Genomic DNA, 22,563 nt, shown 5'->3' with positions numbered 1-22,563 from the left:
TGAACACTCAATGTAAAAGGCCTCAATTCCCCCACCCAGCGCTACCTAGTAGCGAGAGAATTCAAGAGGTCCAATGTCAACATTATGTTCCAACAAGAGACCAAATACCAGAGGGGCAGTAAGAAAGGGATCCCCAGCAGGATGATTGGGCACACATTCTGGAGTTCAGGTATCTCCAAAAAGGCTGGGGTGGGAATCCTAATTCGAAAAAGCATCCGTACAAAGATTTTGAATTCCTGGTCCGACACAGAGGGTAAGGCCATGCTGATAGTTGGATCCATCAGGGACACAATTGTAACCCTTGCCACAGTCTACGCACCTAATCAGGGCCAAAATAGATTCCTGCACAAGATAACCAAGTGGATGTTTAACAAAGCACAAGGCCACACCATCCTAGGGGGCAATTTCAATACATGGATGGACAGCACCATAGACAGGCAAACCACACCCGATCCCTCCCAACCCTCTCAGACACAGGCACACGCAGAAATCAAAACCACCCTTGCCCTCAAGGGATTTACTTTCCGGTCCATCCCCCTTGAGACGCTCACTAGAATAGACTATTTGTTCCTCTCCGAGGGTCTAATGAGAATACTCCAAGGTGCAGACATACACCCCATTTCATGGTCTGACCATGACATGGTTGTGGTTGATCTGGATTGGGAAGATCTCCCCCACCGCAACACGAAGTGGAGGTGTAATGAGACACTATGGTCGGACACGGCCTTCAGAGAGGTACTGGAAAACGAAATTAAACAATTTTTCATTACCAATGATACGGATGAAGTCACGAAAGTGAACGTATGGGAAGCGGCTAAGGCCACCTGGCGTGGGATTTTGATCAGGGAAGGTGCAAGGAAGAAGAGGGAACGTACCTTAATTGAGACCAATATTAGACATAAACTAGTGGCCGCAGAAAGCTTGGTCCAGACGTCCCCGCAGAACAGATCCACACATCTCGCATCAGTCAAGCAATTAAGAGACGAGCTAAAAACCCTGGAACTGGGCAAGGTGTCACAGACCTTACAATATCTCAAGCAAAAGTACTATGAGAAAGGAGACAAGGCTGATGCCCTCCTTGCAGCAAGGCTCCGCGCACAAAGAGCAGAAAGATGGGTGGACATGATAGAAAGGACAGATGGTACTCTCGTAGACACGGTTGAATCTACCCCGGAAGGCATACAAGAGGTATTTTCCTTCTACTATGTAGACCTATTTACCTGTGACCCCCTCCCCCAGCGGGGAGCGTAGATGCCTACCTCGGAGGGGCAGAACTCCCTACACTCACACACTCTGAGGCTGGAACCCTTGACGCACCGGTCACGGGAGAGGAGGTCTCAGATGCCATCAAACGCCTTAAGTCTGGGAAGGCACCAGGGGATGATGGTTTCACCCCGGCATCTACAAAACGTTCACTGCTTTTCTTACCCCCTTCCTAGTTACCCTGTTCAATAGTATATTTGACACGGGACAAGCACCCCCATACTTCACCCAGGCCCTCCTAACGGTCATCCCAAAAGAAGGTAGAGACCCAAAGTATTGCGCATCATATCGCCCCATATCTCTCCTCAACATAGATGCCAAAATCTACGCGAGAGTAATAGCGGCCAGACTAGAAACACATCTCCCCAAATTGATTGACACAGATCAAGGCGGCTTTGTAATGGGACGGCAGGGAGCAGATACGATGAGGAAAACACTGCATTTGATACACGAGGCACAAAAGAGGAGTGATGACCCAACCCTCCCGTCTCTTGATGCCGAAAAGGCTTTCGACAGGGTGGACTGGGAGTTCCTGGAGAAAGTTTTAACCTGGATAGGCCTTGGCCCTAAACTCTCCTGCGCTATTAAGGCTCTATACTCCACCCCCAAGACCTCTGTGGCCGTTAACGGTGGCTATGCAAGATGGTTCGCACTGGAGAGAGGAACCAGGCAGGGCTGCCCACTATCAGCCATTCTATTCGTACTGTCCTTGAACCACTTGCGCAGAAACTAAGGCTCGATAAAAGGGTGGAAGGGATTAAAGTAGGCGACCAGGAATAAAAACTAGGCCTATATGCAGATGACATCCTCCTGCACACAATCAACCCCCTGAGCTTGATACCAGCGCCCATGGAAATAATTGAGGAGTATGGTCATCTGGCAGGCTTGAAAATCAATACAGGGAAGTCAGTCCTTCTACCGATCGACAAGAGCAGGGACCTAGATGTAGAAAGATTTGCATCTCTAGGGATGAAGGTCAGTCTTACCACTCTGCGGTATCTGGGCGTCAATGTGACACGAGACCTGGGCGGCCTCTTTGAAGCCAATTTCCCCCCGATATTACACACAATCCAGGAAGATACCGAGCGATGGACAAGACTCACCATTTCCTGGATGGGTCGCCTCAATAACATTAAAAAGGTGATCCTCCCAAAACTAATCTACGTATTCCAGATGCTCCCTATCCAAATACCCCAAAACTTCTTCACAACCACCAAATAAATCCTACATACCTTCCTGTGGCAAAATAGGAAACCCAGTGTTCCCCCCTGGCCCTACTACACCTGCGTAAGGATGATGGTGGGGTAGGCCTCCCAGACATAGAGCTTTATTACAAAGCTGCCCAACTCTGAGTGCTAATCCTGCACTTCAGGCAACAGAAAGAACCCCAATGGATAAGTCTAGATAACTACCATCTTCAACCTTTTATTGTGGGAGAATGGTTATGGGTACCTGGCCCCCAATTACGAAACAGTATTAAAAACCACCCCATCCTTGGGACTATATGGGTGTTATGGAAACCAAACAAAGGAATGAAAGGAATCACGACATGGCCCTCTCCCCCCTAACACACCTGTGGGCGCCAGGCGTCAGGGATGATATCCCTGATCCAGGCAGCTTCGAATCATGGTACGAGGCCGGGCTTGAAAGGACAGGGCAACTGCGGAGAAATGATGCATTACCATCCACGAACTAGAAGATGCCCTAGGCATAGGCCCACTCTCAGTCTTTCTGTATCTGCGGTTGAAGGGCGTGATGACCCGAGAGGTTTGGAAGGAGGCCTTACAGAGAGACCTCACACCGTTCGAGAGAATTTTAGACCTGTGCGTGGGTTCCAGGGGCCTCATTAGCACAATGTTCACAGCACTAATTGGTACACAACCCCCTCAACCACCCTGAAATGCAAATGGGGAAAAAGACCTTGGAAGAAATCTCCCACCAAAGACATGGCTCAAGATATGCAGAAGGACCTCGAAGTCATCTATCTCCTGTCAGTACAAACTGCATGGGATCAAGTTACTGTATAGATGGCAGTATGACCCGATGAGACTAGCCAGGATGTATCAAGATACGAGCCCGCTCTGCTGGCGAGGGTGCGGCCAAAAAGCAGACTACTGGCACATGTGGTGGGGTTGCGGGGCAGTTCAAGCATATTGGGATGAGGTACTCAGCTGGATCAAAGAGCTTCACGGGGAAGGGAGGGAAAAGCAACCACTATTGATTTTGTTTGGTTTGGAGGAAACGGAAGAACATATACTTAAAGTACCCAAAATGATACATGGACTCTTGCTGATGGCCAGGGCCTGCCTCACTTCCGTCAGGAAAAGAGCAAGTTTACCGGCAAAATCTGAGTGGATAAATGTCTCCCGCAATATCTATACTATGGACAGGCTGACAACTGCCATTCATGGTGATCGCACCTCCATTGACACTGAATGGTCTGAGTTCCGAGTCAAGTACAGTAACTGAAGTCGAGTGTGCACCACGACATAGCCAGAGTACTAACCTGTTAATCTGCCACTAATGCTTTTGTTGATCCAAAAAAAAAATCAAAATGTGGTACCAATGTCTGCACCAGCGAATTAGCCAATGATGTCCTCCCATGCTCTAAGTTCAGTAAGGAGATCACCAGCTGCCTCAAGGGTTGTGGGGTGGGGTTGAGGGGTAAAGTTTGGATTGGAGATATATGTTATTTTGAATTGAACACATTGCATCTAAAATTGTGTTATGTTGTATGTAATAGAAAATGCTATACCCATGTTGAAAATCAATAAAACCAATTTTCAAAAAAAGCCAAATCTTGTTACATGATGTTGCATCACATGCAAAGCAGTTGATATAATTAGATGGGTGTGTTGTGCCGACTATTGATTGCTTGACCTTAGTTCAACACCATTGTACACCCAATGCTGTTGTTTTATTATACTTTATCGTGTGAATCGTTTCACTGGCTCAAATTATTGCTATTGTTTTGTGATGCGTTTTATTCTTGTTTTATTTTTGTTTTACTCCTGTTGTATCTTTGCCTGTTCTTTAATTAACTCATACTTATTGTTATAAAAGTATTTTGTCTTGTTTTAACCTATATGTATTATTGACTCGGTTTTTCAGTGCTTTCGTTTTCGTCATTTTCTATGGATGTAATATAATTTGTTTTGAAAAAGTTGAGTTTACTCAGCTAAATTCAGATTAAAAAATAAAATAAAAAAATAAAAGGCAATAACATTCATTCTGGAGTCTCAACGTTCTCGAACAGCAGACACCTTTGATGATATTTTTAGAATTTGGTATATTTAAACCTGGTTGTCCCTGCAAGCTATCTCTTTGCTTCTTTCCCTAGAGGAATTTAATTAATTATGTTGTTAGATTAACAGGGAACAGCATTTATTTGCACGCTGTCTACTATAATTCATGCATTTCGGTTCAGACTATCGCACCTGAGGCACCCCCTCTCTACCTTCATGCGAGACAAGTGACATTGAGTGGCCATACCAAGGTGCATTCATGCTCCGACTAGGCCTTGTGCCAATCGGCAGTGCGAGTGCATAGGCTAAGCAAGGCAGAGCATTAGACAATTTTTCGTAGTCGTTACCTAACTTTCTAGTGCGGCCCTGAGAAGTGGGTAGCCTTGTGCTCAACATTGCAGTAGTGCGTGAAAGTGACAATCGTGAATGTGAAGCAAAAAGCGGTTCTTCTTGGGAAGGCCGTAGCAAGTCAGGAAGGGGCCTGAGGCAATGGAGAATTAGTTCCAGCTATTCGAGTAGGATGTGCCCTTGGTGGCAGATCAGTTTTCAAAAAGGTGAGAATAGCTGGGTAGTGCAGGCTAACCCAGCCAACATTGAATACCTTTAAGGGCTATACATGCGTCAAAGGGATCGGTTGTGTCAGTCCGAAAACGTCAAGTGATGGAAGGTCTTAATCCATGTAGCCAAAAGGAGCAATGGGATTGATTTTATGTCTGCGAGGACATTCCTTTTACCCCTTTCAATTGCCTTTTCATCACACGTATTGTCGGCGAGACACACAGCCACCTCGTACATATATAAAACAGATACCTTATTGTAACGACTTATTGCGTCTGCTATGGGGAGGCTGTTAGGACCGTTTTTTTATCTTCTTACTCGAGCTCTTCGCTCCTCCACCCGCAACTCCCTTAGGGTCAGTCGCTTCTCAAAGCAACAAGTTGGTGGTTGATCTTTCTTCGGCAGGGGCCTCCCTCTGGAACAGCCTCCCTCCCTACCTCCACCATCTCATTTCAGTAATACCATTGATAGTAGACCCTATCCGTTGTACGGTAACGCTCAGCAAGAAATCGCATAGTGCAATGAACTGGACAATACATTTTTCTGATCTAGTGATACTCATACTAGGCACAGTATAAACCTATAACTTTTAATCTGGATAACAGTCATTCTAGAAGAGTTGGACTTTGGGGTGCAATATTCAATTATAGTTGCTTTTCGGTACACAGACTAGGTGAATTAATTACTGTAACTTAGTACAGGATAACAGTTGCACTCAGGGTAGGTAAAACCGATACTACAAGCAAATGACCGGCAGGTGTAACCTAAGACTTTGTGTCGGTCTAAAACAGACCATGCAAAGCAAAACCCAGTATGAATGACCCAAAGGTATGTCGGCAAAACCTAAGGCAGACTTTATCTGCACAGGCTAACAGCATGTCAGGGGAAGCAAAACCCAGTTATACAATTATCCTTACAGGAATAATAAACTCAAACCAACAACATTACTTTCGGGAATAGCATAACATTTCAAAGGTAACTAAACTGAACTTGTATATACTTAGCAGAAAGGTGGTATCATGATTTCCTGTAATGTGAGGACAGTTTGAATCCTCTAGTGAAGTCTTGGTGGGCTTTTCACATCATTTGAATTGTTCAACAATCCCACCTGCCATTAATGGTAAGTTTGTGTAATTTAAATGTTACATTTATTTAAAATGGGAAAGGGGATACTAACTATCACCACATGGGATCAAAAGATACTTTCTACCCTTCGAGAACTGGAGTTCTGTCAAGGTTAGCCATCGAAAGTTACAAGTGTAGGCACCTAGTGCAACCTAGCAGGCACTTATTGACAAAAAGTTGCAAAAGAGGAAACATTTGAAAAGACAATATGGACGCTATGTAGAGCTATGGAGAACCCATAAAGATCATCCCCCAACAAAAAGACTGAAATACTCTGAGTGTGTAAAAAGGTGCCCACTCATAGAGCTGTAAGAAAAAAAAATACACCAGTAAAGCAAAAGGTTCTGGAAGTTATGGGGTTGACGCAGGACAGGCCATTTATCATTACTATGAAAATCTTACTTACCATAGGCCATCAACGCCAGTTCCATGCACTGCATGTGTGGTTGTGGTTTGGGTCTAGCAGAGGGTTTTAAAGACACCAATCCTCAGTGTACCTTTGATTGATGGCAAATATACATTTGCATATCAGTATTTCTGCCACGCGAATGGGCAGTGCAGCACCGAAGTGCTTCGGCAATTCTCTTCTGAAATATAGTACCAATATCAACCACAGAGGACCAGTAATATAAATGAAGGGAAGATAAAAGATAAACATTAATAAATCATACACCCGATTAAATCTTCATACTGAAATACTTGAAATTGCAAGCGTAATAGCATTTGATTAAATCTGTACAATGTCCAAACACTGGGGAACATATCAAAAATGTTATTGTGAGAAGATTATGAAGACAGCTATAAATCATTTAAATCTGGAAGTCAACCTTTCAACAAGTTCCGCTTTAGGTGGACTGGGCGTATTTGCAATGTTTTGTGGCATTGAATGTGTCCCATGTACAAAATCAGGAACTATTCCATGAGTATGTCTGGCCAACATAGTCAATGTCAGATCTTTCACGCATTCGAATTCCATTTCCTGGTATATTGGCTTGGCCACCCATTGTTTGCCTTGTTTTGTAAAGGTCATGAGGTAACTAAGCATCCCGAAGGTTCCTGCAGTTTTCGCTTGTTCCCTCCCAAAGTTCTCATTGAGCCAAGTACAGCTAGTCTTGTTCTGGCCTCCATACCGTCTATGCCGAAATGCAACCTTTTGGGCCCGTACTTTAGGCACATATTATGTAACACCTCCAAATCTCCATTATGATAGCATTCTGCGAGTCCCTTCAGGTCTATGGAAAGCGTTTTATCGTACAGGATCTTCTCAAGTGCTTTGTGTGGAGGAGAACATGGCCCCAACCACTTCTACTTGCGTTCCTGCTACTTCGATAACGGTCCATGTGCACATTCGTGGACATTTTGGTTTTCTGTCCATGAGTGGACGTTGGAACAATGGTGCATCAATGAACGCCATTTTTCAAGTAGAATTTCTACATCTCCATCACAAGTTTTGGAGTTACACCAAATATGGTTCCTGATAGACTGACACCACTTTAAAATATTTTCTGAACCCTTTTTTCCCCAGCAGCTGACATTTTTTTATTGACTGTTTTGGCAACGTGTCATACATCAAATTGATGCCGAATGTGTAGAAATTGCTCTTGCATGGCCTTGGCTATTGAAACGTGCCTGTCTGTGGCTATCAGTTCTATTTGCATTCCCCTGGGTTCAAGATGTTTGACAGATTTGATGAAACTATGTTTCTCCATGTCCACAGAAGATGTACATTTATTTATTTTCCATGTCTTCAAAGCGGTATGTGCAGTACTTTGCAGAAAATCCAGAACTGTCACACTGTCCGTCGCCAGCTAGCTTGAAACGTTTGCCAGAGAATGTACTTTCCATTGACATTTGTTCGATTTTCCAGGCTTGACTAAGCGGGGAATAAGAATTTGTAGTACTGGGTTTTGGCAAGGAACTCAACTCCCACAAATTGACAGAAATTGGAAATCTTACCAAAAGTCGACCCGCTGAAAAGTAAAGCTGCTGAACACAGTAGCTGAACATAGTAAATTTCCAGCAGGAACTTTGCCCAGCATCGCTTGAGTGTAGCATGAAAATGTATAATGGAGGTGGACACAGCTGGCATGGATTTCCAGGTTAGTGCCTTGTAATACACAAGACATTCACCAGTGGCTCCCCGCATATGTTCCCTCTAAATGTATGGACAAATTTCAGCATTTGTACTCGGCGCAGAGAACGTTGACACGAGACGTGCATTGACGTTGGGAAAAGGGCTGTACGCATCTAAGGATGTCAGCGTCAGGGGCCGGCGATCTGTATTCTTGCCGCGAGCGCCCTTGATGCCTCAAGGGATAAAATGAGCACAAGATGGCCGCACCCAACCCGTTGTTTTCGCATGTGTAAAAGTGAGGAAAACAAAGGTAAGATGCATTGCAAATATTTTTAAGTTAGATCACAGTATGCTTATAAAATCATGCCAAAACTATCGGGACAATAAAACCTTTGAGCGCACTTCCCCTTTAAGTCCCCTGGGCTAGGGTGCGTCCAGCAGTATCAGCAGAGTCCAGAATATGTTTAATATATTGTGGGTAACCCGTTTGCCCTCAGCCATGACCGCCATTGGGCGTGATCCGGTGGCCTCTGGTACCTCTTGAAGGCCATCCTGGACCAGGCCCTAGTGGACAACGCTGTAGCTGGCCAGGAGAGTTGTGTTGTTGGCGATCCTAGTTGAATAGGCCGCAGAGCAGCGATTATGTTTTCCGAGGGCATGCATTTTCTTACAATCCTTATCCGCCGTGGAGAGTGGAACCACTGTCTCTTCGTCTCTTCCTAGTGGCTGTAATCACCAGGGAGTCTGGCGTGGTATGACCACGTATGTATAGTGGGTCGGAAGGAGATGGTCGGAATCGCTGAGTAAGGGACAGTGACAACAAAGGAGCTAGGCAATTCTTTATGGAATTGAGTAAGAGGATGGCCTGACTAGTTGGAGTCTTCTCCTTGAGTAGATCCTAAACAAAGTCAGACTCAGTGACTGCTTCTTGTGTGACAGCCAAGGGCCCTAATCCCCTGATTGATCCTGGTCCCAGTCTTGGTTAGCTGTGTCCTGAGCAAATGTGTTAATGTCCTCATAGGTATGCTCCTGCTCCAAGACATCCAAGATATCCTCTTGGTGGCTTTGTGCAGAGATGGGAATGTTCTGCAATTTATGTGCAATGGGGAAGGAGACCTCTTCCGTAGGTGTTTTGGGAGTGATATATTTGTCAGAAAAGTCAATTAAGTAGGCCATTTTGCCCATATAATTTTCTAATCCCACCGTAGTCCACAGGGAAGATGCAGAAGGTTCTGGAGGTGGAAAGATTTACCCAGAGGGAGGCGACTTTCCTAATAAGGCCTTTGAGGGAGGTTAGGGGCTTCGGAGTACTCCTCTCGTCGGGAGGGGATGCCTTTGTGTTCTGAAGCTGCTGAAATAATAGCTGTGAAGCTTTCTCGTATTTTCAGTGGCTGAATGGAAGGTCTCGACGCGCCTGAAGGCGGCGTTGTGGTCGACGACTCCACAAAAGCCTTGGGTGCTTGAGCGCCCTCGGACAGCGTGTCGGCGACCGTATGTTTTTTTGGGTGGACGCTCTTTCCAGAGGAATGCCCAGTCGCATGCCTAGAAGACGGTTGCATGGAGGGAGTCGAATCGCAAGGTTTGGGAGGCATCGTCAAAGTTTTCGGCAGCCCTGTTGGCATTGGGCGCTTCTTAATCATCTCCGTCGAGGAGGCCTTAGGGATTGTGTGTTTGTATTTGTGGTGCGTGTGTCCCCCTGTCGCCGGGGTGTGAGCACCCCATAACAGAGCCGGTGGCCTGTCTATCGGGCCAGGGCAGGGCATTTGGGAACCTGTACGTTCCGCCAAAAGTTTGATGGCTTCCAATTCGGAGCCATGGCTGCCGATGGATTCCTAGTTGTCCCAAGCGACTGTGCCAATGGGGGGGGAATGGCTTTCGGCCTGCATTGCGTAGACCGCTCACCGTTTAGTTCGCCTGTCCTTCAATGTTTTGGGTTGAAAGAGCTTGCAGGACTTGCATGAACTTTCATCGTGGTCTTGAGGTTTAGTTCTGGATTAGTCGCAGAGAGTAGAGGAAGGCAGGTTGGGAAAGAGGCTGTTGCCGTAGTCCAGCCTAGAGAGAACCAGGGCTCTGGAGACAGTGAGCTTCTGGGGTGATCGGAAGAGCAGAGCCTACTGTTGCTGCATGCCTTTTCAGACCTTCAGGTGTTTGCCCAGTGAGCGGAGCAAGGAAAGCCATGGAATAGTACATGTTTAGGCAAAACACCTGCGCTAACAGAGTTGCCGGTACAGGAAGTCCCTTTAGGTCGAGGCCCAGTACCAGACCCTTAAGGGTCCTCAGCACTGGAGCCAGATGAAGTCACCTCAGAGACCTTAGGGCGCGCCACCGTAACATGCTGGCTAACCGCAACTGGGCCCAAGGAAACCTTAAGCGCCTCTGCTCACTGCCAGAGCAGTATCACCTGGGCAGGGTGCCAAGGTAAAAGGAGCTGTACATTGGACAGGACATCGTTCTTGAGGTGATCCGGAGCAGCCGTCTGAATGATGACCTCCCGTCGTTGATTCCTGAGGCATTTGAAAGAAAGTATGTGTCAGTATGCGGTCAAGAACGACTTGCGACACCTGCTGCACAAAGAAAACCCTGCTTTCCCTGGAATAAATCAGGAGGAATCTAGGGAAGAAGCGATACAAAATTAAATATTTACGTTACAGCAGGGAAGCAGTGACCCGTCCGACTCGGAGAAAGGGACTGGGGGGAAGCAACATGAGAGGCAGGGTACAGGGTGTGGTCAAGCTATGCGGACGTGGCCTGCTAACACGCTCTTTATAAATTATAAAAGGGGAAGAGCGCTTGCTCTGGCTCTAAGCTCGTCCACGCTCCATAAGTATAGAGGAAAAGGGATGGGCCATAGGAGTATGGAAGAACATGGGCTCCAACTTCAGAGTCAATCCTATTTTGGGGCAGATACCTGGCTGCAGGTGGGGGAGACTGCTGACCTGGCTTTTGAATGACATCTATTCTTTTTTGGCAAAATCACTAGACAAAGAAGAGGAAGCTGAAGACTTGCCCTTTACAGTGAAGAATAATGTTGCTTTTAAATCTCTAAAGGCAGCCAAGTGTTGGAAACCTGACCTGGCTGGTACAGAAATGTCACTTAACTTTGCAGTGATAACACCAGTCTTACAAGTTTGGAGTACTTTATCAGTAGAAGGGGAAAAAAGGTAAATTCATCAGCTTCCGTTATATAACTGTATGAAGAAAAGAGGTTATACGGTAGGCATGCCTTCTCATACAAATAGAAGAATTTGTATCTATGGACATTGTGTTTGTTAGGTCATTATTTAGTTGCATGCCATCTGTTGCAAAGCCTCTGCTTTTGCCTTCCGACGGAAGAGGAAGAAAAAAAAAACGTGATAAAGGCCTGAAGAGGCATGATGTGAATTAATTATATTAATCTGCTACTAAAAGCATTTTTCTATAACAGTTCTGACACGAGCTGAACATGTTGAGATACTTGGGGAAGCAGACACTTGTCCTGCTTTCTTATCTACTCCAAACACCTCATGAAAACACACAAACCTCCATTAAATGCTAAAATGAGAAGCTGCTAATGAAGCAGGAGTTTAAGGTTTACAAAGAATGGTTCTGGTGCTTCAGTGGGGTGTTTTATTCATGTGCCGCAACTACAGCACATACTGACATTACCTAGGCACATGGATCAGAAAGGATAAGGATTTGCCTCCTGACAAGATTTTTCAAATACGGACTCTTGTAATCATTATTCCATGTTTGCAAGGCGCCTTCTTAATTCCGAGGCCAGCTATTACACATACAACTTTCTGATGGTTACCATGGATTCACTTCAAGGACTCTATGCAATGCTTGTCCCAACCATACATGCATCCGTCCAAACATTTGTTTTTTCACATACAGGTTATGCTGCCACAACAGACTGTAGATTCTATCAAACCTCTATACGAATCAAAGAGCAGATCCAAGCAGGGATTTCTTTTCAATGAAAAATAAACCACTTCCTCCAAAAACAATTGTTTCATACTCATAACTTTAGAATTGGTCCAGACCTTTGATGTATAGCAAGTTATTCTACAAATATATTTACACAGTGGCTTGAGAATGGGCACGTCAACACTTTATTCCCACCATTCATACTTACATGGTGCCTCCAAGTAATTTAGAGTTTAATGTAATGACAACAGCTCCAAACCAGATGATAACGAAGACTTCTGCAAACTGGGGGCCACCTTCTTCCTTGCTATTTGCGGAACCGCCTTGCAGCATTCTAAGATGAGAAAACAGGATGCCTATGGCTGTTAGTGATCACTCAAATTATAACAACTGTCTGCACGAGACATGAAATATAGATCAGCAGTTGCACAAAACAAGGAGCTATATCCAGAACTGATTTGACAGTATAACATATTATGCAATGTTCAACATTATTCAAGAATAAATAGCATACCTTTGGACAGATTAATCAATTGAACAGTTGAAACTACTTTTAGGTCTATGGCTTCTGATGGCAGGGCGAAAATGTTGACCCATCCAAGATTTTCAAGTTACTTGCCTGTAACTATTGTTCTCCAGCTTGGGTCTGGCAGGGATTCACATGCTCATGAATATTTCCCATTATCAGGCCAGAAATCCTGGGTAAAAGAAAAAACAGTTTCACTTTCAAACTGTATTTCTCCTCTAAAGCAATCACTGTACCCTGGGTCATACTGCCCCCAGCCAATGACTGCCCTCTCCCTAAGCCCCTCCTATGACAGCCATCTTCAGATTTGGTAAGGTATGATCAAGAAGAGCCTCAGAGGGGTAAGGGGGAGGGTTCGCATGTGAATCCATGCCAGACCCAAGCTGGACAATAGTTATAGGTGGGCAACTTGTTCCTTCTCCAGCATGGGGTCTGGCATGGATTCACATGCTCCTGAATAAAGAATTCATAGCAGTACAAGATTACACAACCACGAAAGGTGGCAAGGTTCAACAGAAGCAATTACTCTTACCTCCGGAACAAGCTCACCTTCAAGTGAACAGGTTGAGTAGCACTGCTTGGCTGACCCTGGACTCCTCTCTGGAATCCCTGTCGATGCAGTAGAATCTTGTGAAGGTGTGTGCGGACCTCCACATAGCAGCCCTGCAGATGTCCAGCCGGGGCACACCAGACAGGAACGCCTTCGTTGCAGCAATCGCTCTAGTGGAATGGGCTCTTGGACGGCCGAGCAGTGGTCGGTTCGGAAACCTATGACAGTGCGTGATTCAGCCTGAGAGCCACCTTGAGATGGAAGCCTTGGACAAGGTCTTGCCATAGTTTACAGGACCAAAGTTCACGAAAAGTTGAGACGTCTTCCTAAAATTCTTTGTGCGTGCCATGTAGAACTTCAGAGCACGATCAACGTGCAGCGAGTGCAATGTTCTTTCAGCCGGTGACAAAGGTTTCGGAAATGACACAGGCAACACCAAAGGCTTGTTGAGGGGGAATTCCGATGGAACCTTTGGCATTAAGGAGGGGTGCGTCTGTAGCACTACCCTCAATTCATAAAAAGTCAGATATGGCTGTGCAGGATAGGGACTGGATCTAAGCTACTCTCCTGGCATAGGTGATGGCTACGAGGAAAGCCGTTTCCATTGAGAGGAACTTGATAGGGGCCTGATGCATAGGTTCAAAGGGCCCCCCCCCCATGAGCCTTGTCAGCACCACGTTGAGTTCCCACACCGGGGCAGGAGCCTTCACCAACGGGAAAGATCAAAGCTGTCCTTTGAGGTACTCCTTGATGAGACAGTGGCACCAAAGAGAAGATCGTCCTGGAGACCTGGTGTAGCGGCAGACAGCCGCCAGATGCACCTTGATAGAGCCGTGCGCCAGCCCCGCCTTGGCCAAGGACAACAAGTATGGAATAATCTGTGGAGACGTTACCCTCAGAGGGTTGATCTTCTGCGACCGGCACCATATAACGAAATGCTTCCACTTGTGCCTGTAGCACTTAAGAGTCGACATCTGGCCTTGGCAAGGACTTCCCTTCAGCCCACCAGCAACTTGTATCCTCTGAACCGTAGGGCTGCAAGAGCCACGCCCTCAGGTTCAGCGATCCTGGGTTGTGATGTAGGCTTGTTTCTCCTCCTCTGGTGAGCAGATCCGCGACCACTGGCAGTTTGACCGGATGCAACGCTGAAAGGCTGAGAAGGTCCGGGTACCAAATCTGCAGCGGACACGCCGGATCAACGAGTGTCATCTGGCACTGACACTGTTTGAGTTGATTGATGACTAGCAGCAGGAGAGGCAACCGAGGGATCACGTACAGGAACAGGCCTTCCCACATGAAGGAGAATGAGTGCCCCATGCCCCTCGCCTGTTGGAACCTGCTGGTGAATTTCTGGCATTTGGAGTTTGCCGCTGTCGCAAACACATGGATTGGGTTCTTCCCCACTTGAGGAAGATGTGGTCCACCTGACCCCGCCTAAGTTCCCACTCGTGGCAGGAACGCAACTCACTGCTGAGGGAGTCGGCCATCGTGTTCTGGACTCCCGCCAGTTGAAAGAGGAGAGGAACATCTCTTGGCCGACGACCCAGTGTCACAAGTCCTGCACCTCTCTGGAGAGAGCTGGGGATCGGGTGCCCCCCGGCTTCCTGATGTAGAACATCATGGTGGTGTTGTCCGTGAAGATCCTCACCACTTGGCCCTTGAAGGACAGAAGGAATGACTTGAGGCCCCAGAACACTGCCCGCAGCTCCAGGATATTGATGTGGATATCCCTTTCCTATGGCAGCCACAGGCCTCTGGCGTGCAGACGCCCGGTGTGGGCTCCCCAGCACTCCAGGAAGAGTATGTAGTGACCGTCTCCTGGTATGGGGGGTTGGAGTGCACGCCCCACTACCTTATCGCCCAACGGAACTCCTCGCCGAGAGGAATCTTGTCTGCAAAGCTTCCAGACACTTGGATCCATCGAGTGTCCAGGAACTCTTGAAGGGGTCGCATCCGTAACCTGCAGAGCCGGACCAGACAAATGCACAACATCATGCCGAGCAGCGACTTCATGGAACGCACTGTGGGGGTCTTCGGTGACAACAGCCGTGCACCTTGCCCAGCACGGCCACTACTCTTTCCTCTGAGGGCGACGCCAGGCAGGAGACAGTGGTGAGCCTGGCCCCCAGGAGCAGAGCGTTCTGTGATGGTGTCAAGCAGAATCTTGGATAATTGACAGAGAACCTCAGATCCGTCAGCAGCTGGAAGGTCCTCGCCATTTGGTCTACGTCCACTTCCCTTGACTTGGCTCGGATGAGCCAGTCGTTGCGGTACGGGTACCCGTGTATCCCTTGGAGATGTAGATGCACCACTGGCGCTAGGCAATCACTGGCACCAGGCACTTCGTAAACACCGTGGGTGCCAACTTCAGTCCTAAGGAGAGGGCCTTGAATTGGTAGTATCCTCCCCTGCACTACGAAGCACAGGAACCTCCGATGCCTCTTGTGAATGGGGACGTGGAAGTATGCGTCCTCCAGATCCAGCAACGTCAAGTCGTCTCCTTCCTCCAGTTGGCCGAGCATGTGCTGCAACGTGACCATCTGAATTTTTGGGACTTGAGGTACTTGTTGAGATGCAGTCTCCAGCCCCCAGTCGCCTTTTTTGACTAAGAAGTATCTGGAGTAGACTCAGAAGCCCCAGAGTTGCCTTGGAACCAGCTCTATCGCCCCTTTTCCTAGCATGGCCGTACTTCCCGCAGGAGCTGAGGGGATGAGCTGCTCCTGCCGCGACAATGGAGGCATCCACGGACACTTCTGCTGAAACTCCAGGGCGTGTCTGTGGGCGAAGCGTCCAGCACCCATCGGACAGTGGAGATCTTCCACTCACTGACGAAGCCTGCCAGCTGGCCCCCCACCAGGGTGCATGGGTGGGGGCCCGATAGCCTGGCCCGTTCAGTCTTGCTTCGGGGCCTGCGTGCCGCCATGCGGGCAAAGACGGCGCTGGCCACCTCCACCGAAAGCCTTGGAATGGCCTCTGTAGGCTTCCAGGGTCGTGGACCGTGAAACCTTTTGACGATCTCCCCGACTTCCCGCCGGAGGCGTGAAAGGAAGAGCAGTGTTGCTGAAAAGTGCCCAGTGCACGGGCCGTCTCTGTGTCAGTCTTAATGGCCTGCAAGGACTCATTAATAGTCGTCCCAAAGAGGTTGTCCCTGTCGAAGGGCATGTCCAGCTCCCTCGTTTGGACCTCCTTGCGGAAATTGGTGACTTTCAGCCAGCCACGACGATGGAGGCAGACACCGTTCCCCATCTGCCGGAACACTGTGTCGGCGATGTCCAGGGCCGCCACTGATGGCATGGTCCAATGCCACCTCCCCCTCCTGGAGGATGGAGATCGCCTCCACCCGCTTGTCTGTCAGGAATGCCAGAATCGGGGCAATCCTGTACCACAGTTCCCGGTCGTACCTTGCCAGGATTGCAAGTGCGTTAGCCGCCTTGACTTTTGATCCTGCATAGTAGATGACCCTTCTCCCCATGGCATCCAACTTCTTCCCCTCGCTGTCCGGATGGACAGAGGATGAAGACAGGGGGTTAGAAGACCTCTTCCTCAGAGCTGCCAAAACCACAAAGTCCGGCGACGGCTGCGATCGTAGATACCTGGGTGCGGACTGCGGCACCTGGTACGTTTTCTCCAGCCTATCCCGCTTGGCTGTGGCCGATTTCCTCAACAAAGCTAGGCCCTCCTCTCAAAATATCATCCAGGAGGGGCACCGCTATGATAGTTTGTTTGTTTATTTAATATAGAGCGAAACCAAACCCGCAAGTAGCTGGGCGCAAACATTACAAGGATATTTGAGAACTTAGTTACAGTGGCAAGCAAAATAGGCAGTAGGACAGTTCAGCAGCATTACAGTCTGAATATACTTATACAGTTAAAGCCAGGTGTAGGAGGCATAAAGAGCTAAGTAGCAGTCACTGCAGTTTTATAGTCCCGATAGGGTCCAGTAAATTTCTAGATACTAGCAGTGGAAGTCAGAGGTCTATGGAGTCAAGATAACAAAGGGCATAGTCGGGCGCATCTTCATTTTGGCCTCTCGGCTCTGGTGGAGGAAACCTTCCTTCATGATCTCTTCTGGTGTCAGTTGGAAGAGTTTGGACGCTTTGGCGACCATGGCATGAAACAACCCCACCTCGTCTGGAGGAAAGGCCCCTGGCTGCCCGCCGTGGCGATGTATGTAGTCGCTGTGGCCGTCCCAATGTCCAGGTCCTTCGGTGGAAGTGGAGGGGAGGCAGGCGGCACTTGTGCAGAGGTTATTGGGGCAGCATATGGGGCCACTTCCTCTTTTTCGTCAGAGGTTGATCCAGCGCCATCAGCATCCTTTTCTAAATTTCTGACACCAGCATGTGCAGGATTGGAAGGATGTCCAGCGATACATCTCTCGGTGCAGTCGGAGCGGTAGGCCTACTAGAACCGCATCGTCATTGGTGGCATTTTTGTCGTCGTCCTTCTGGATCGTGAGTATGGACTCCTGGTCCCCCTTGTCTGTGGAAGAAATATCTGTGCCCTGGAGTACGGCCTGTCCTGAGGCCTCTTCACCCCCACCACCCGTTTTTTGCATCCTTAGGGGTCGGATTCGGGCTTAGTGACGGCAGCCTCTTTTCCAGTGTTCGCTCCACCGCCCTGGCAGAGGTCTCCCGCCACTCTGGGCACAGACGGGGCTACTTTGACTGGGTCAGCCCCTTTAGCCTTCCTGAGGGTGGCCGCCACCAACTCAATCATTGAAGACTACTTCACCTGGACCGCCTTTGCCTTCTTGGGCAGGTTGGTCGCCTTTTTTCTTGCACCTTCGGCTTCTCTGGCTTAGCCGATTTCCTCTTTGCGGAGAAGCTGGATCGATGGCTCGAGATCGAGGTAGATGGTAATTTGAGCGTGCCCTGCCCATCGTAGGACCCGCTTGCGCGGTGACCCCAACGGAAACACAGACTTGTGGTGCTTGGCCTTGCATTGGGCCCCCACGGATGAGATTCCCTCAAAGGACTGGGGCTCTTCCCAAGGGACTTAGACGCCCGCTCCTCAGATCGGACGGTCCTGGGTGAGGCATGCCCCTGCTTAGGGCACGGGGGAGAAGCCGGCGCTGAGCCACGCAGCCAGCCTACTGTGACGATCCTTCATGGTTCTCTTGGTGAACCCGAGGTAGATTTCACAATCTGCTTCCCTGTGGTCCAGATGGAGATAGTAGAGGCACTGAAGGTGTTTGTCCTCTACAAACACGTTCTGCAGTCCGCAGCTCGAGCAGAGCTTCAAAAAGGGATCGTCCCTCTTTCTTCTCTTCTGACATGGTGCAGAAGTAGGCCCGATGGCCTTCTGGAAAGTTAAGATGAAAAGTCTGCGATTCTTGCCCTTGAGGGACACCGAAATTCACCGACAAACAGATCCCCGCTTTTCGGCTGATGGAGAGGAAGAGAACACGGGCTCAGTTTGACAAAAATATAACTTTTTCTCTAAAAAACACGTAAAAAAGTAGAATAGCTCACAGAACAAAACACAAAGATCCACAACACTTAAACGTGGAGTACATATCTGAAGATGGCTGCCAGAGGAGGGGCTTAGGGAGAGGGCAGTCATTGGCTGGGGGCAGTATGACCCAGAGTGCAGTGATTGGTTTAGAGGAGAAATACAGTTTGAAAGTCAAACTGTTTTTTCTTTTACTGCGTATTCCCGGCCTGATGATGGGGAATATTCATGAGCATGTGATTCCATGCCAGATCCCGTGCTGGAGAAAAAACTTTCATTCCCGATTTGTATCTGACCTGTTATTAAAGGCCTGGGCTCCCATTATATGAAGTCTTTCCCAGAGCAGAGAGAGAGTACAGTGACAGGGCAGCACACATTTTCACACAGTTCTTATACTCCACGTAGGTATAGGCCCTTAAGGTTACCGGTCCATTATTATCTTTTTTTGTAGGAGGTAAAATAGACAAATTACACCCTCACAGTTTGCCAGCCAGTGGTTTACAGTCAAGCCCATAAAATGTGAAGACAAAATAGAACTTGTGCACATTTCCACATTGTTTATTAAAGTGGAATCGGATGCAATTTGGTTGGAAAAGAAGCTGGTTACTGGCTGGTGGTGGTGGTTTAATTTCCCTACCATTGTGCTTTTATACCAGGCTGAATCCTCACAGCTGCAGTATAGCACCCATGGGTGACCAGTTTGTCAAAATGGCTGCGGTCATCTTTTTTTGCCATTTTCTGTTTGTGAGGTCTTTCTTGGGTTTTAAACTGCATGCCAAGCCAGTTTTGAGCCCTTTGTTCGTTTTGCCTTTGGCTGGCTTCAGTCCTGAAACCCACCTCAGGCTCCAGTGGGTCTGGAAAGGCAAGATGTGAGAGAGGTTCCCGAAATTCCCCTGTCCTTTGTCTCTCGGATTGCATGAATGCAGCCAGTCCTGATTGGCTGTCTGGTTGTTTTTAGAGGACAGCCACCCTGCTGTTTGAGTGACAGCCTAGGCTATACATGAATGGGAGAAACCTGCTTAAAGGGCGGGGTTTGGGGAATAGAGACAGTCGCCCACTGGGAGAAACACCCGACGAAGAAACCGTGATCGGAGCTTGCTGGATCCTCCTGGATCTTGGAATTGCCTGGTGAAGACCTGCTGCTGTGCTGAAACTCCTGTCTCTGATCGACAGAAGCTCTGGATGGGACCACTTCTTCCAATGGGTTAGTGGGACCCACTAACCCCGAGACAAACTCCACTGGACCATCTTCGCTGATTGGCTGTACTTATCTGCTGCTGCAAGATACGAGTGCCAGGGGTTGAGAAATCTGTAGTCGAGTGAAACGTCGGCAATCCAGCCAGAAGCTCCAGGTGTCTAAGGACCCTCCAGAAGCAGGACGACCAGAGCTCGAGACCCCTCATCAGAGTGCAGGACTCGACGAGTGAAGGAAGCCCAACCGGTATCTGAGATCCGCCGTGGTGCTGTTTGCTGCCCGCTGAAACCACAAAACGACGCTGATCCGAAATGAGCCTGTAGCTGCCAATGACCTCAAAATTGCTTCCGGAGGAGACCTCCAGATGTCCTCCCTCTTATCCACACGGCTGAGGCTCAGGAACCCAGGACCTGCATCGCTGCAACAGGACAGAATCCAGTTGGACCACTCTTCTTCAAACCAGAGGTACTGTTTAGACTGGGGGTACCTCAGGGTCTTTAGCTATGCTCTTCTCAGCTGAGACTAGTATGTGCTACTTTTGTTAGAGTTAATTCCAACACTGCTTCTCACAAGTTTAACAGCTTGTGACCCTAGAAGTGATTTCTACAAAACGCTCTAACTTTGTGCAAGACTTTTACTATCTAAGAAGTGCCTCAGCTCTGTAGACTGCTTTAATTGCCTTTGGCTGTCCTGGCTTCCTGTAGACTCTTCTAATCCATTGACTTTGATATTTCTGTCCCTCAGAGGTGGTAACTTGTTTTAGACTTATTGCTGGGAAAGGCTGGTCTAGATCTCATTGGAAGATGAATTGTCCTCACCTATACTGAGAACCTGTTTTAACCTTTTTACTTCCTTTAACCTTACCTTTCTGCAATCTCAGATCTACTGGCGATATATAAATGCCATCACTGTCCTTGTGAATGAAGTCACCTCCGGGTGAAGGAAGTGTGTAAAAAGCATCTCTAAAGAGTAGATCAAGTTATAATCTACTGTGCTGGTTCTGGAAAAGTATTTTAAAGTATATTTGATTGTTACATATCTTGCCCTTTTTAAAGAACACTTATTTAAAAAGTGATGTTAAAGAACTATTTATAACTGAAACCTTGAGTGTAAGTCTTACTTGGCCACATGTATTTGCGAATTTCATTGCTACAGCTCTACAGCTCACATTTACCCCTCTTGAGCTAAGCCTGGCTACTCAGTCACACTACCAACTTGTGTAGTACAGGCCTATACCAAAAGGTGGGTTACCTAATACCAAGTAGATAAGTGTTGTGTAGTCTTACAAAGTTTGACTACATCAATTCTTGCCTAACACGCCCCCTTCAACTAATCCAGAATAGGACTACAAGACCTATCCTTGGCCTCAAGCCCAGAGACTGCATCTCTCCAGCCCTAAAATCTCTCCCCTGGCTCATGGTTGCTGCGAGGATCAAGTTCAAGACCCTCTGCATCATCCACAAGGCTTTCTGGGCCCTGGGACCCCGCTACATCCATCCCTCTCTCTCTCTCTCTCTCCAAGTAGCTTCCCGCTAGAGCCCTTCTGGTCATCTAGCTCCAACTCTCTGCAGATCAGATGCTTTTCTAAGTAGAGAGTTGGGTGTAGATCTCCCTCTTCCGCAGGACCCTCCCTCTTGAATGGCCTCCCTGCCCCTCTAAGATTTGAGCAGGATCTCCTTAAATTCTGGAAGCTTCTCAAAACCCTCCTTTTGTCTTCTTCCTGCCCTCTTACCCTCCCTTGCTAATATCCCCCTCTGCCGCATTTGACTGGCTGCCCGGTTCCTTCCTATTCTTACAAGGTCCAGGTGCCCCCTTACCCAGTCTCCCCCAGCACTTCAGTCTCCCCTGACCCCGCCCTACCCCCAACCTGCACTTGCCTTACAAGGCTCCCTCTGCTGCATTTGACTGGCTGGGTCTGCACCCCTTGAGCCCATTCAGCCCTGTCCTCGCACTTAGCATATGGACCTCTCATTCCCTGCCACTCCCTCTCTGCATTCTACTGGCACTTGTCCGCCTGGTCTCCCCTTATCACTCGCCTAGCCCAGGGGCCATCCTCTCCCCCCACCAGCACTTGCACGCTCTCCACTCCGACATGCACAGCCCCCCGCCCCTTCATAGCATCAGCGCATTACGCTCCGACAGGCACTCCCCACCTCCCCCCCAGCACTTCTTGTTACTGCACTTGTACGACCCGAATGACAAGAGCTAGTAGGATATTTTTTTGTTATTTCACCCTTGTGCCATCCCACCCCCTTCTTGTTTTGCTGTGCCTTGAAACACCTTTTGCTGTATAGGCGCATTATAAATAAACAAAATGTCAGATAATATCCTACACACAAATAATTTCTGTATGCCTAACCCCAGCCGACACATGTTTCGACCTTCTCGGTCTTTCTCAAGTATATTTGGCATAAAACACTGATTATAAGATTCTAATGATTAATAACCAACACTTCTCAATTCAAAATGACAATTGTCTAAAATAACATAAATCATTGTGTACATGAACACAAATTAAGGAAGGAAAAAAGTGACAAAGAAAAATAATAAAGCATTGGTAAAGATGTGTTGTCACATATGATATTAACAATTGTATTACCACAAAAGGATTCTCCTCTTGTGACTGTGCATCATGCTTAGTTGCCATGTAAAAAACTCACAAGCAGTGAA

The 22,563-nt window shown here is 47.8% G+C and overlaps 1 protein-coding gene across 1 annotated transcript in view; it reads right to left on the bottom strand.

The window, feature by feature from the left end:
* YIPF6 (Yip1 domain family member 6) overlaps positions 1-22,563 on the bottom strand; it is a 355,485-nt gene that overhangs the window by 107,602 nt on the left and 225,320 nt on the right. Inside the window, exon 5 of the mRNA XM_069612519.1 lies at positions 12,380-12,505. Coding sequence (XP_069468620.1) covers positions 12,380-12,505 — 126 coding nt within the window. The remainder of the gene's footprint in view (positions 1-12,379; positions 12,506-22,563) is intronic.

This window comes from Ambystoma mexicanum, chromosome 5p, assembly GCF_040938575.1.
Source record: "Ambystoma mexicanum isolate Mex_15411 chromosome 5p, UKY_AmexF1_1, whole genome shotgun sequence".
Lineage (NCBI taxonomy): Eukaryota > Metazoa > Chordata > Amphibia > Caudata > Ambystomatidae > Ambystoma > Ambystoma mexicanum.
Note: the sequence above shows the minus strand (reverse complement) of the source record. Positions and strands in the feature narration are given on the sequence as shown.